This window comes from Bombus vancouverensis, unplaced genomic scaffold, assembly GCF_051014615.1.
Source record: "Bombus vancouverensis nearcticus unplaced genomic scaffold, iyBomVanc1_principal scaffold0025, whole genome shotgun sequence".
NCBI lineage: Eukaryota > Metazoa > Arthropoda > Insecta > Hymenoptera > Apidae > Bombus > Bombus vancouverensis.
In genome coordinates, this window is record NW_027468916.1 from 71,498 (window position 1) to 87,760 (window position 16,263).

A 16,263-nucleotide genomic window follows, 5' to 3' on the forward strand; every position below is an offset into this window, starting at 1 on the left:
GGTGGCAGAGAGACAGCCGCCTCGGCGTTAATAAGGATATCCAGAGAACGACCGTCGGAGACCGAAACCCCAGGAGCTTATGGTAGTCGCCTCCGTTCCATATTGCAGATGAAGTTGCAAGATCTAACGATGCCCGAAGTAATCAATGCCTTTGCCCTTTATATGCTAAGCTCACAAGATCAACGCTTTCGACGACTAACGCTCGCAAATAATATCAAGACGGAGGACCAATTTTATGATGAAATGAGAGTTCTTCCTTACAACGATCAGCCGACATCTTCGTTAGGAAATTCATCGGGGGAACCTGAAGCCAAATTACGCGCCTTAAATCCTAATGATAACCCGACAAATATATAAATATTCAATTTTACTCACTTTACTGTACATAAAAAATTGTAAGCTGTAAAAGTCGTTTCATTTACGTTTCGTCCAAAAGAATAAATACGCGAGGATTTTCATAGGCAATTTTATGACATATACTTCCGAACATAAGAGACTGTTTTAGAATCAGGACATTAGTATTTCTGACGGCATCTTTCCAATAATTGTAATAATGCATTTCATTTTCTATGTCCATCGTGTTCTCAATAGTCGAGCGTGTTATAAACGCGAGCATTTCCGGAAGATCATTCGGACGGCCTCTTCGGCGCGGCAATCCCACTGAACGTGCCGCCGTGCCAAAATAGTGCACGGTGTCCGAGAAAGGTCGTCAGTGTCACGGTGACCGTGGGAATGCAGCGAAAGGATAATTATATCTCATATACCTTAGACATCAAAACAGGAAAACCATTATATTATTATTCCTGCGAAAAATGTACAAATCGACGTGTTATGTAAGACACATAAAATCCTAGAAATTAGACAACCAAGCTTAATTAGCAGTAAAACCGGGTGCATAATCACATACGATCATAATATCATGAAAATAGGAGGATCGCGTAAAAATATCTCTTACGAAACCAAATTTAAGAATAGTATATACAGCTTCGAAGAAACAGATGTTCCAATATTAGAGAAAATATTAGAAACAGCTCCAAAGGTAACTCACGATTTTAATCGATATAAAGCCAACCTCGATGCATTACAAACACAAATCAGTACCCTTCAATTTGAGCGACGCATAAATTCACTGAAGGAATATGGCATATCCACACTACAAATATTAGGAATCGTAGTCCTAGGATTAGGAACAATATATGTGTCGGAGATGAAAGAACACCGGAGCCTTTGGAATTTTTGATAATCCCGCAATATTGTAACCTAGAGTCTACTATAGCTGTAATTGAACAATTGTAGTTATTCAATCCGATTGTAATTGTTCGAGGGTTGTGATAATGAGCTTGGGCTCGAGGCGACAGTCAGTCGCCGAACGTAGCCGCGATCACGGGATAAACGCTTTGTCTAACAAAAGCATGGAATAATTCTATAGCTCTCCTTAAAAAGGAAATAGTTGTAACACTCGACAGTAAGCATTCCAACGGTCTCTGTCCCGTAGCTCGCCACACGCAGACCCTATTCTTCGAGTAAGATGATTGCCAGATGTCGATGCGTCTCCGCAGTAATGTTCAGCTAGCCCGAGGGCCCGTTATAAATCTTAAGATTTAGCTAACTAAAGTCCTTCAAACAGACAAACAGTCTTTGTCCCAACTACGGGAAAATAGGGGAGACCTATTTTTCAACGAGCGGCGTCTCCCACTAGCAACTTTCCCTCAAGGGCGGCTAGCATCTTTTTCTAACCACCGATATGGAGATTGACCAATTAGCAACAACGCCAATTTCCCTTACTTTCTGAACGAAGGCTTTTCTCGACGAATCCGATGATCTCGTGTCCTTAAACACACCCCATTATAGTTTTCCTCTGTGGCATCATCGGGACGGGAAAGGCATTCTCGCTCGCGATCTCATTGATGAAAGGAGTAACCCTTTACGACCAGTGAATATTACGCGTCCGACTTAGATTTTGTGAGTACGTTCATCTATCATCCCGTCGACCGCGGATTCGTTATTGAACCTAGAATCATTGTCATTAGTTTCTCGATTACCTACTCTACCACGGTTACTTGTCCGGTTCTATAATAATCGTATTTGCACTAGTCAATGTCTTCTCTATTGCATAACGACAACGTGTAACCCAAACGAAGATTCGTTTCACGCCCCTAACCCTAATTCTAATGTAAACCCGACATATGTAATGTACAAATGTAATATTCGAATATCTACGCCGATCACTTCCTAAAAATGTATGTATCAAAATACTCTGCCCTACCGCTCGTGTAAACAGGATCGATCAAACATCAACAGTACCAAGGACGGTCACCTTCCGAAATATCACCGAAGACGAAGATGAGGGTATCATTCAACTTAGAAGCCCCATCAGAGCCTTACGCTTTAGCGGAGCAAAGCGAAGCTAAGGAGGGGGGAATGTCACGGTGACCGTGGGAATGCAGCGAAAGGATAATTATATCTCACATACCTTAGCCATCAAAGCAGTAACTAAGCAGTAACGGAATCTCTATGTGTCCGGCATCCAGCGATAACCCCTCCACAGGAACCAAACCCTTGATATAAAAATACCTCCCAAGTCAGTACTCGACATTCTATTCTGTTCTGTTAAAACATTCTGTATCGTTACTCTGTCAGTTTCTAATAAAATTTGTAATAACGATCATAATTGAAGTGCGAATCTCTCACCTTACGTGCGGAACGTGAAATTACCCCGAATCGACGTGACATCAGCAACCGCGTTTACGCCTCACTGCAAACCAAGCTGCTCTGACGGTGTTTTTCGAAGAAAAAAGCTTTCCTCAAAACAGGGTATTTATAACTTCTTAACATACTCACTTTTAATTACAATTTGAAAACAAATAACATTATAGAATATAATAATATAATATAATATAATATAATTGTATGGATACGAATAGCTTTTAATAATGGAATTGCGTGTGGTATTTTTCGAAACATGGTGTTACACACAGGACAACATCACAAATCTGGCACTGGTATCGCGATTCGCTCCACATCAATCGATTATAATTGATAACACACTTCAGTTTTTTAATCATTTTTTGCGTGCGATAAAGACGTTTCGTATCAACAAATTTTTCATTGCGGAAAGAGGACAACATATACAATGCCCTCTTGTCTCACCATTTTATTGCTAATGAAGGCTTGTACAATACTCGTTGTATGTAAAATACGAGATGTCTTACGCAGGGCGACTATAGTCGCCCGTAATAGCGAAAGAGCTAGTCCGATCGGTCGAGAACCATCCGTGAGAACTACTGCGATCCATAATCCGAATATACTCCTTTTCATTTTGAGATATTCATCGAAATTTTCATCCGCGTTTCATCGAAAGTGATCATCCAAACAGAAGAGTGCACAAAGTAGAAACAAATTCTATTTTTGGTGAGTTGACTGGTAATGAAACGATACTGACTGATATAAACATTATATTTTATAACGTGTGTGTATGTTATATGCGTATTCAGACGAACAGTTTACATTTCTGTGTCACATGCCACGCAAGATGAATATCGATCAATCACAGTTCTGAATTTTTGCAAATTAGTGGATATAAGTGTTATTAATATTTGTTTATACAAAGCACTTTCTACGAATAAAGGAAATAAGCGAAATAAATCAAATTTGAGATGTTATCCTGAATAAGAAACATGTAACAAGCATATATATTACTTTATCATGCTAAAAATTACTTCTAGTGTAATAATAATTGTCAGACCGTTTTGGAGACCAGTGGTTCATTCGGTGCAATCATCCAGTAAACTGGTCCTGAGTGATATTTGCCATGGCCGAACTTCAGGAACAAACTTGCAAAGTTTGTGCAATATGTAAGTTGTATACAAATTCAAAATTTCAGTGGCAAAATGCCAGCTTTTTAGAGATTAATGAAGGTGCACTAGAAAAATTAAGTGAAGGAGCAGAAGATTCTCAAATCAACAGTGAATCGCGTGCTTTGCTTGTGTATGAAATTAATTTTGAATTTATTTCGTCCACAATTATTTGGCATGAATTGTTGTTTGCTATCTTTAGTGCTAGCAAAAGTTTACAGAACATCGAAAATTTAATTTCACCTGCGATCTCAGTTTAGCCATACATCTCCTAAAAGGATTAAAAGATTTTTTTACAAATTTTCAAAATAATAGCTATTTTAGAACAAGGGTAGTGGAAATACATAAACATTTTGTTAATAGCGACGTGTATGTACTGATAGGAACTAATATCTGAAGAATATCTGAATGTCTTGAAAAGCTTTTTAGAGTAGAAAATAAAGTACACTTTAGAAGTTTTGAATTGTGGAGTGAAATAGGTTTATATTTTTATTTATTCGGAAGTTTGTTTGTATTATTTATTGTATTCATTTTAATATATAAAACAAAATAACGAATGAAAAATGATAGAAAATAATGAAAAGAAATATTCAGAAAAATGTAATACTTTTCTGATCTTACAAACACAAACTTTAATATTCTACTTTTAGTTTCTAATCTAAAAAATTCTCTGCCGTAATTAATTTTTAAGGCGCTGAATACTCATATCGCTATCGTTTGTCATCGAAACATCTATGTATTTTTGTTTAGTCTTATTCTAAAGTAGCCGTTATCTCAAAAGGAGGGCAAAACTGTAAATCATAAAGTCATATCGTCACATCTTAATTAAAAATAAAGCGACATATGCGTCAGTTGCTACCGGATCGATGCCCTAACGTGAACCTAACTCTTATATTTTATTCATAATATATGTAGGTGTGATAGAGCGAATGGGTATTACGGGAGATTGAAATATTATTTAACTGCTAGGTAAAAAGAGACGTTCGCTTAAACTCGCTGACTAAGCTCCCTTGTCTTCTATTGAAAACTATTGACATCGCCGATAGCTCTGTGCCCTTAACCTTTGAGCTCGAGAGGAGACTCTCAGTTGTTACGGCGTTCCATGCTACAACTCCAGTGGAGAGTGAGAGGCGACTATCTCTGTTTATCCTACTTTATCTGTTACGACCGTTCGCGGAGAGACGCGGCCGCTAGGAGAACGCGTCAGCGAGAGGCGTAAATTCTTGCTACGATGATGTTAATCGACGCCGCGAAATAGTCGTTCCCCTATTTCGTTTAGGATAACAGAGGTGGTTTAATGAATGTAACACTGTATTAACAGGTTAACATAGAACAATATATTTTACAATAATATGATGAAGATGTTACAGAAATTTGACTCGACTTTGCGATATCTCTAGATAAATTCGTTTGCTCGTCAGATTTGTCGAAGTGTCACGTTTGACTCGTCAGAAGGAACTGAACTCCCTTCGATTATTTTCGTTTTTTCTGGAAGGCGACCCCCACTACGTTCGGATCACGCCACATTCTTTTACGCGAGGTAAAATAACGGCCACGAGTCGATGTTTCTGGAGGTCGCCCTGCTTAATGAACCATGCGCTTGCCACTACAATGTTTGTTTGCCGGGCAGTCGCGACGATCCGTCTGCGACGTTGTAGGACCGCGAGCGACGGTTAGAAAATACAGCCTGTGGTAAGCCTCGTGGCGTAACATTATCCGTATTTTATCTCTACACCCAATTGTATGTAATTGTACGCAAATATAAGAGCACAAAGCCTTTCGTTCAGTCGTTATCTCACCTCACTTGTATTTCGAAACAAACTGTAGAACAGACGGACAAACGAACGAGCGAATCTCAAATAGACGATTCTGAGAGTGTTGTGTGATAACAAGCTTTCAAGCTGCACTCAAATTTTTTTTTTTTTTTAATATTCAATTTGTACTTTAGAATTTGTTCAGCTGGACATTTGGTAAATTTTTCTAACTTAAACTCTCAAATGGATGCACAATTTCAGTGTACTTTCGAGAGCAAATGTCACAAGAAATTCTCAAACTGGCTTAACGATGCTCTAGAAAGAACCAGCCACGGAGCAGAGAAGACGATGAACCTTCTGGTAGAAGGATTATGATCCTCGGTACTTATCTCACAACTATCAGAAAACTACGACTGTCGTGACAAATTATTATTTACAAGTATATGATTCACAAATTATTATTTGTGAAATGTCAAAGCGTCGGAGAGATTCGAATGCAGAGCTCGAGAAAGGGAATTTTTAAATGAATGAGAAAGAAGAGTTTGAAAATAAACTTCCAAAATTGACGGAATATTTTTCAGTAAATATTTTTCAATCGATGAAGCAGAAACATATATCGCAATTCGCAAAAAGGTAAATTTTAGAGAAGAGGCTTTTTAAAATTTTCGAAGAGAATTTCAACGAGTCATTTCAATAACATTATCAGACTGACTAAACACAAGATATACCATTATTCGCGAAAGCAGTATGACCTTCCACTTATAGTGTCGCAAACAACTGAAGATATGAAATTATTATCGTAAAACTAAGGTCAGGGCGATACCTAATAATTTTGTCCTGTAGCGCAAAACTGACGGAATTTTAAATTTACCGTTTTATATGATAGAAAGAAAAGCATAATGTAGATTTGCTATTCAATAAAAGCAAATTCGAAATTCTTTTTAGTTGTGCCACCATCAATACCAAGTAGCGATATAAGAAATCTAAAAATCTTGATAATGTTAATATTTTCGATGAAAGTAGAGCTATGTGCGTTTAGCGGTTCCGTTCTACCGAATGGCGAACAAGCCATCGTGAGTTGTGCTTTTATATCGCAAATGAAATACGGTAGATGATGCTTGCCTTAGCAGAAGTGTTTGTTGTATCGCGTATTGTAGTTACATTTTCTCCTAGACCTTTAGTTTTTTGAATAAACTGAGAAATGTAAGAACAAATGTTGCGTCTGAGATGCTTTTTCGCTCTAATAATTATTTAAACATGTTTAAATGTTCATAGTGCAATAACAATACATATCATTTTATTCGGGAGAGTCCACAGAATTTTTTTGTCTCAGCCGTAACTCAATAGCTGCTACTATAAGGAGATAAAATATTTCCAAAGTTGAAAATTTCCGATTTTCTTCAAAATTGACTTTTTCAAAAATTGTGAGTTATAGGAAAAAACGGTTTGCAAATTCGAGTGTGGCTCGCAAAAGTCTACAAGAATCGCCTATTGAAGGTTGCAAAATTAAATATGTGTCGAACAGTGTTATCAACCGAGCACGAAGAAATTCGATTTTCTTGAAAATGAAGCTTCATACGGAAAGATTTTATTCCACATTTTTCTCTTATTTTTGCAGGTAGAATAACTTCCGTCTACTTAGTCGGAGACTAACCAAATTTACATGTTTCAAACAGATTTCCAAGATCAATTTTCTCGAAAACAAAGTGTATTATTCTTTATGTCCTTCTTGTTTTTCTTCGTACAAAACTGTTTTTCGTTTGTTGATGTTATTTGGCCGGACCTTATATTTCACATATTCTAACATACTGTATTCATATAAAAATTCGCAGTATAATAATCGTTATTTTCGGTGTTAAAATCATTAATAAATATTCGTTTAATTAATCTTAAAATTGTGATACAATTACGAAAAACTAACAAAAGAATCATGTCTAGATTTTACAAGGATGTCACGAATTATATATGTCGGAGATGAAAGAACACCGGAGCCTTTGGAATTTTTGATAATCCCGCAATATTGTAACCTAGAGTCTACTATAGCTGTAATTAAACAATTGTAGTTATTCAATCCGATTGTAATTGTTCGAGAGTTGTGATAATGAACTTGGGCTCGAGGCGACAGCCAGTCGCCGAACGTAGCCGCGGTCACGGGATGAACGCTTTGTCTAACAAAGGTATGGAGTAATTCTATAGCTCTCCTTAAAAGAAATATTCCTGGCGACACGCGACAGTAAACATTCCAACGGTCTCTGTCCCGTAGCTCGCCACACGCAGACCCTATTCTTCGAGTAAGATGATTGCCAGATGTCGATGCGTCTCCGCAGTACATGTTCGGCTAGCTCGAGGGCCCGTTATAAATCTTAAGGTTTAGTTAACTAAAGTCCTTCAAACAGACAAACAGTCTTTGTCCCAACTACGGGAAGATAGGGGAGACATATTTTTCAACGAGCGGCGTCTCCCACTAGCAACTTTCCCTCGAGGGCGGCTAGCATCTTTTTCTAACCACCGATATGGAGATTGATCAATTAGCAGCAACGCCAATTTCCCTTACTTTCTGAACGAAGGCTTTTCTCGACGATTCCGATGATCTCGTGTCCTTAGACACACCCCATTATAGTTTTCCTCTGTGGCATGATCGGGACGGGAAAGACATTCTTTCTCGCGATCTCATTGATGAAAGGAGTAACTCTTTACGACCAGTGAATATTACGCGTCCGACTTAGATTTTGTGAGTACGTTCATCTATCATCCCGTCGACCGCGGATTCGTTATTGAACCTAGGATCATTGTCATTAGTTTCTCGAGCACCTAATTACTGCGGTTACTTGTCCGGTTCTATAATAATCGTATTTGCACTAGTCAATGTCTTCTCCATTGCATAACGACAACGTGTAACCCAAACGAAGATTCGTTTCACGCCCCTAACCCTAATTCTAATGTAAACCCGACATATATTTTGTATGGCGCGTGCTATCATTTTGTTATCTCAAATTTATCTTCTATTTATATTTCTTTACATAATTTTCACAATATATTTATGAATTAGATGTATTTTCATAACCTACTACTAGCGTTCTACTAGCGAGTTTTCACATGCTCAATGAGATATGTAGTATAGGAAGTGTATAAATATATATTTTTTATGTATCTTCAAACACGAGCTAGAATATCGAGCATGTTATCATTTTCCTGTGGATTGTAAAATGATCAACCGTGGTTGATAAATTAACAAATTGTAAAAATTTGTCGATCTGTACTACGAGTGCGGAGTGCGAGTAGTAACGATAGTGAACACACAATTGAATACCCAAACGACAAAACTCCTGAGCTTTATACTTATTTTTACGTGGGTCCAAACTTTATCGATACGATATAGGCTCCGACCGCTCTGAGTTATTTAAAATATATGTCGGGTTAAAATCGGAATTTTGGGCGCGTGACAACTCTTCGCGTGGACTAGCCATCGTTTCACAAAGCCGAGATTATATGTACGCGTATATACAAGACTATCACAAAGCTTAACAAATAATTAAGTCTAATGAATAATAAATTTGATGAACAATGAAGTTAATAAATAATAAATTATACGAATAATTAAGTTTAACAGATAATAAGTCTAATGAATAATAAGCTTAACGAATAGTAAGATTAATGAATAATATGATTTACGAATAATGAATTTAATGTACACTATTAACAATGTGTTTGTTGGGTTCAAACGAATCCACAGCCAACGAGATAACTCTTTACTAAGCGTAAAAATAATCTTAGGCGCAAAATACGATTGACGAAAATGCTCGAGGTGTCACTCTCCAAGGCAATCGCACGAATGCCGGCCTCGTCTGAAATTTGATACGCACTCGTTAGAAGCATCGAGAAAGTTCCGAACGCCGTTGCTAGGCAGTTTCTGCTTGGAGTTTGGTTATTGATACAATGTATGTCCCATTGTATCGGCACCTCCGAGGTAACCTCACACGTGGCTAGGCCCGCTCTCGAGGCCGCATGCCGCCACAATCACACTTCTCGGAAAACCCATACAACCACTCGTCAGACCTCCGTTAGGCAAAACGTTTATCTCGTGACCGTGGCTACGTTCGGCGACCAATTGTCACCTCGAAGCCAATCTCGCTTATTACAAATCTTAAGCAATTACAACTATAATAAAATCTAGGCTAAGGTACTAGAGGATGTTCCCAAAATTTCCAAGGATCCTTTCCCTAGGGACCCAAAATTTCCTTTTGATCGGTACCCTCTCGACGGGGGGAGTATGTTACGTCGCGTAACACTCTACCTAGCCGAGGCCACACACCGCGGGCAATGTGGCAACCAGATGTCTTCGGATACTCGCAGCGTATCCTCCATAGTTTCAAGGACCTTCCATAAATCTCATAGATTTCCTAGGAAAGGTCCTTCAAACAAAACAAACATCTGGTTCGGAAGAATTTCCAAAGACTATTGTCTACCACGGCTTAACTAAGGAAAGTTGGTTTTTCGCACGTACGCTGCAACTGTCCTCTCACTAACCACTTTCTCTCGAGGGCGGTTAAGATCCTTCGTTTAACCAATTAGAAACGAAGCCTATTCCCTCACTCTCCTAAATAACATCGGCACCAACAAATCCGATGGTCCCGTGCGCTAGACACACCCATCCTTAGCTTTCCTCCGACACATCATCGTCTCCCAGTACAGTACTGATTTTACATCCTTCGAACGGTCAACATCCTTCCACCGGGTATACACACCCGCAGATCAGTCACTCGCTCATCTCGTGCATACGCATCAGCGTAACTGTCTTCGTTATAAGTTGTTGGAATAAACGGTGAAATATAACTTACTACTGTGTCATATTCATTTAACCACCTCTGTTATCTTAATCGAAACAGGGAAACGACTACTTCGCGGCGTCGATTCACCGAATCGTAGCGAGAATTTACGCCTCTCGCTGACGCGTTTTCCTCGCGACCGCGTCTCTCCGCGAACGGTCGTAACAAATTGATAATATTGTATTTGTTGCATAGTATTATAAGCATTAACTCTAGTATTTACTAGTTCATTACATGTCTAGCATATATGTTTATATTTATATGTAACTCTCCAAGTTGATTGATTAAAATATATTTATATATACATGTATATCTGGTGTTTCAATTATTTCCCCTTTTGTAGTTATTCTTATTTCCCGGTTTATTTGTTTGGTTCGTAACTCGTTCAATCCGTTGGCTGGTTTCATTTATTATTTCTTTTTATACTGATTGGATTTATTAGTTGCCCTCGCCTTGTTAATCCTTCCTTTAGTTTCGTAGCGCCGTGTGTTCGTTTGTGCATTCAAATCTTTATTCGCGCGTTTTGCATGGGATAGTTTTCTTGTTCTCGTTACGGCGCGTGCGGAGCGCGGGACGTGACAATATGTACGCGTATATACAAGACTATCACAAAGCTTAATTAAAAAATTAATTAAGTCTAATGAATAATAAATTTGATGAACAATGAAGTTAATAAATAATAAATTATACGAATAATTAAGTTTAACAGATAATAAGTCTAATGAATAATAAGCTTAACGAATAGTAAGATTAATGAATAATATGATTTACGAATAATGTATTTAATGTACACTATTAACAATGTGTTTGTTGGGTTCAAACGAATCCACGGCCAACGAGATAACTCTTTACTAAGCGTAAAAATAATCTTAGGCGCAAAATACGATTGACGAAAATGCTCGAGGTGTCACTCTCCAAGGCAATCGCACGAATGCCGGCCTCCCTTGAGGTTGTGCTGTTTGATCATCGATATTTCGTTTTCTTTTGAGGTATAGTAGCAGGTGGGTAACTGAGCCGCATATTGCTCCTAATAGGGCGATTCCACATCCGTAAGTTTCACGTAACTGGTATCCATGTATGGCTATATCTATTATCGTCTTGATTAGTTTAAATATTACAAGTATTCCAAATATTGCTGCACTGACGGTTCCAAATTCCATAAAACCAATCCATAAGCTTGATATGGTATTTTTTACTATTGTCGTTAATGTGTTTTCGACCATCATTCCCAGAATGTTTACTGTTCCAGGGACGATTGTTTTTCCTGTTGCTCCTCTGGCCAATGTGTTCAAAACTGCAGATTTTTCTGCCGGGAACATGACGTGGTCCCGAAGTGCATCAAGGTCCTTTTGGGTGTATATTCCGCTCGTGGCCAACGACGATGGTGCTGAATATTGCCACGTTTGACGTACATCCGGGCGGAGTTCCTGTGGTGCAATTGTTTCCATGGGTTTTGGTACGAATTTGTGCCAGAGTCCGTCGATATTGTATAGTGTAGGTAATACCGCGCTACATTCTCTGTGGATTCCGTGTTGCGTTAGAATGTGTGTTTTTGGCGTTAAAAATGCGGTGCGATTCCCTTGCCAAACGGGTAGCTCCGAGTAACATTCTGTTGTATGTCGTACCTTTACTTGTACCGGAATGCATTTGACTATGTGGACTGCTTCTCCTGCGATCAGGGCCATGTGTCCTGGGGTTTTGGTTATGGTATATGCAAATTCATCGGGCAGTAAGATTGCTAAGCTTAAAGCATTCTCTATTAGTTTCTTCTGCGTGGTACATCTTTGTGTCAATATATCATGGTACAATGTTGTCATTTGTCGTTTAATATGTTTCTCTACGTAAATGAATTTTGAGTTGACGTATGCGAATATGTCCAAGTTTTCGACTGCTGTCTTTCTTTTGGAGATGAACGTATTTCCTCTTGTTGTTTCTAACAGGAACAATTTGGGATGTTCGGTGGATAGTAGGGTATATCCACACAGTGGCTGTTCTCCGGTTTTAGTCAGTGCAAATGTTACTTCCTGCGTTGTTAGTGCGTAAACTGGTTGTGCTGATTCTCTGTTGGTTTTTATTTCTTGGATCTTTGTAGCAATTCCTTCATATAGCACATCGTACTGATCAAATTTGCATGGTGAGGGTGGTTGTGGTTGCCAATAAGTGTATCCGTCTTCAGCGTCTAGACAGTTTCCTTCGCTAAAGGTACATACCGTTCCTGATTTCAGTAGAATTTTGTTCTCCTCGATCCGTACTGGCACGACTGCTGATTTTAAACTTATCCTCACTGTTGCTTGTACGACGACCTTTTCCCAGCTCCCGTATGGCTCTACATACTGTGTTCCCTGGCAGCTGCCGTCGTCTGTTAGCTTGCCGGCTAGGACAAGCGACCTTGTTTCTGTTGCATTATCCTTTAGGCCAACTATAAGGTTTTGTGGTCCGAGTGAAAACGTGCCGTCTTGGTGCATCCTTGCGCATTGTTGGGCGGTTGTTTCATGGAGGTATTCGGCGAATCCGTTATGCACTGCCGACGTGTGAGAGTGCATGCCACAGTAATATACAATTCGAGTTATTTGCACCTTGCATTGCCTTACGTTGGTAAATTCAAATTCTGAGAGTTGAAGTAATTGTATATAAATATCTTGGGTTTCAGTCAATGTAGGCTGTATGCTGCAGTCCCCGATGGAGTTTAGAGAGATAGTGGTAACATTGAGGTGGTTGCCATTGCAGTCATATCCTACCAGGCCGTGTGTTATTTTGATGAGGGTGAGTACGATGACTAGGCAGTTCATCTTCCTATCAACAATTTATTAAATGGTTTCTTACTCTCGGGTTTATTAGAAATAAGAATAACCTTTTATTATTATTATTAATATATAAAAAAAAGTTTATATGTTTTTTGTGTGTTGTTTTTTTTTTATTATTATTTTTTTTTATTTCAATTATAGCTTGTCTTTGAATATATATATATATATATATATATATATATATATATATATATATATGTGCGTGCAATGGTAAATATGACGACTTATTTTACGAGTCACTTAGATTATCAATAGATATCGCCTACTTTACAACATGCGTGTATGTATATATTGTTAAACATTAGGTGAAAGTTATATGCATAGTTATAAATGTCATTTGTTTACAGGTGGATAGCAAAAGTATTTGGTTTCGTGAGTGGCGTACAGGTGCTTTACAGTTCTACGGTACGGATTGCTATTCCTTGGACTAAAAAAAAAAATTCTTTCGATGTCTGTCAGATTTTTGTAAACGAACATGCATGGAAGGATTTTCTGCAGAGATTCAAAATGCTCTCTGGATTCCTCGTGAAACGTCTGGACAACATCTACATGTTCTTCCATCCGTCGTTCAGAGAATGGTTGATGAATTCGCCATCAGTTCTATACACACATACAAAAATAGTTAATATATATATATTATATATATTTTTTTCTTTTTTTTTATATATATATGTTTCATTCGGACCTGTTCCTTGTATGAATACTGTATCTCTGTATATAATATAATATATATAATATGTTATGATTATGTTAGTTGTTATTTATTATATGTATTTTCCTTAACTCTCTCCCCTTTTTTTTGTTGTTGTTTTTTTTTTTATTAGTACCTAATATTACTATTATGATGCTGTATTTCATTCTATTGGCTATTATTTGTATTTGAGCGCGACGAATTTTTCAACATGGCCGCTCGCGTGTATCTTTGGTATGGCGTTGGTTTAATGTCAACAGTAGCGTGTCGTTGAAATAGTTAATTAATTGTTAATCACTATAATTTTACTTAGTAATGTTTTTGTAATATTGTTTTGTGTTTCATGATATTGTGTGTGTCAATACCGTGTGCTACCTTAATGTGATAGCATGGATTGTATTGTTATCGAATTTCGATAGTCATTGTTTTGATTATACGTGACTTGCATTTATATAAGTCTTGTTTAATTTAGTTAATGTTTTTTGTGTATTGTGTTACCAGATATTTTGTGTAGCGTAACTTTATTCTTTTGCACCGAGTTCAGTCATGTTGTTAATATTTAGTTAGTCTATCTTGATTAATTTCTAACCTACTTCTGTGTTTATTGACCTTTCTCATTCTTTTCTATTAATTTATTATTGCTTGTACTTGCTATTTGCTATTATTTTGTGTATGATATGAATTAGTTTCTTTATTAGTGATTAAAATCTATTTGTTAGATTAACATTGTCTGTAATTCTCCAGATTCTACTCTTTCGATGCTGCATCACTTACCTAGATCATTCCCACAACATCATCCGATTCTTCGATAAGCCTTGGATACTTACTACGGTTGTCTTCAATCGTCTTATATCTGTGGCTATAAAGGTACTGTTTAATTCATTTAATTTAATATGTGTATAATGCATTGTGTGTGCGACCGCTATTGTGCATTACAAAATCCACTTCTACATGTTAGATATAATAATATAACAATGCTACGTAGATTAATACATAATAAAATATCCTTTTACTTTCAATTAATCTATCTTAATTATTTTCTAACCACTTTCTATATTTATCAGCTATTTTATTTCTTCTTGTTAATCTGCGAAATCCATGCATGTACACTTCCTTGTATGGTGATTGATTGTTCACGAGGTAAGTTGCACTTTCACTGTTTTCGTTATTCGTTGAACTAGCTCGTTTCCCATTCAAACAGTAATTGGAGCACTTGTAATAAGCTTCTTTTCTTTTGAGGTTTCCGCCATCTGTGTTGTTCGATGAACAGTGCAATGCTTCCACAGTATTGTTATAACATTTAGTACTGTTGTATTTTGCATTAAGGCAATTGAAGTTAATTAGTTCATTTATTTTTCAGCTGGCTGTTGTACATGGTGTTTCGCAAACAGAGATCCATAACCTATTTTGCACGTAAACCTTCTCGTATGATGATTACTTGTTCACAAGGTAACTTTCACTTTCACTCTTTTAATTTTATTGAATCAACACGTTGTATATTCAAACAATAATTGGAGTACACATGATAATTTTCCTTTTTTTTTCTTTTTTAGGTTTTCCCTATCTGTATTATTCCACGAACAGTGTCACACTTCCTTTTGATTTATCCACAATATAGTTATAACACTTAGTAACCTCGTATTTTGCACTGAGACAATTGAGACTAATTTATTCATTTATTTTAGGTAGCTGTCGTACATTATGTTCCACGAACAACGATCCATAACCTATACTTGCACGTACACTTTCTTGTATGTTGATCACTTGTTCACAAGGTAACTTTCACTTTCACTAGTTAATTGTTCATTGAGTTAACACGTTTTATATTTAAGCAATAATTGAAACACATATAATAATTTTCCCTTTTTCCTTTTAGGTGTTCGATATCTGTATTATTCGACAAACAGCACTACAACATACACTACTGCACTACGTTGCCCACTGAAATCACTTTTATTCATTGTTTATTTCGATTATGCGCTAGTTTTAGCTTGTTTAAGTGCACTGTTCGCGGAATCCCTTTTACTTCAATCTTGACGTTTTGGTTCTGCAGGATTTCTAGCACTTTATATGGTCCAGTATATTGATCGGAGAATTTTCCTTTACTGGGTTCTTTTAGTAAATATATCGAATCTCCTACTTTAAAATCCTGGGGGTTGATTCGTCGGTCGTAATATTCTTTTGATCTTAGTTTGGATTTTATTAAATTTTCTCTTGCCATTCGTTGTACGGTGTTAATTTTATCGAACAGGTCTTCGAGATATTCTGCGTATGTTGGTTCCATGTTCTCTTCGATTATTACTTCACCAGTAGGTTCTCTGGCTAAATGTCCAA

The 16,263-nt window shown here is 37.3% G+C and overlaps 1 protein-coding gene and 1 long non-coding RNA gene across 7 annotated transcripts; one reads left to right on the plus strand and one right to left on the minus strand.

Annotated features, from left to right (window-relative positions):
* Window positions 1-11,200: 11,200 nt before the first annotated feature.
* Window positions 11,201-14,045, minus strand: LOC143304165 (uncharacterized). The gene is made up of 3 exons (XM_076626532.1): window positions 13,924-14,045; window positions 13,714-13,838; window positions 11,201-13,227 (listed from the first exon to the last, which is right to left on the minus strand). Exons 2-3 carry the CDS (start codon window positions 13,797-13,799, stop codon window positions 11,304-11,306), a joined length of 2,010 nt encoding a protein of 669 aa, XP_076482647.1. The 5' UTR covers window positions 13,800-13,838; window positions 13,924-14,045; the 3' UTR covers window positions 11,201-11,303.
* A 91-nt stretch (window positions 14,046-14,136) lies between these two features.
* On the plus strand, window positions 14,137-15,898 carry LOC143304169 (uncharacterized). Of its 6 annotated transcripts, none has more exons than XR_013060870.1 (5): window positions 14,171-14,188; window positions 14,674-14,796; window positions 15,290-15,378; window positions 15,483-15,704; window positions 15,806-15,898. It is a non-coding gene; the product is annotated as an uncharacterized LOC143304169 (long non-coding RNA). The 6 variants fall into 6 exon arrangements; XR_013060869.1 differs by having other exon boundaries at window positions 15,615-15,704; XR_013060871.1 differs by having other exon boundaries at window positions 15,619-15,704.
* Window positions 15,899-16,263: the final 365 nt, after the last annotated feature.

Bases quoted from the DNA above. Each gene is read 5' to 3' on its own strand.
- LOC143304165 (XM_076626532.1), bottom strand. From the start codon at position 13,799: ATGGAAGAACATGTAGATGTTGTCCAGACGTTTCACGAGGAATCCAGA. The intron at 13,228-13,713 runs GTTCGTTTACAA...AATTGTTGATAG, and splicing joins CAGAAAATCCTTCCATGCAT to GAAGATGAACTGCCTAGTCA.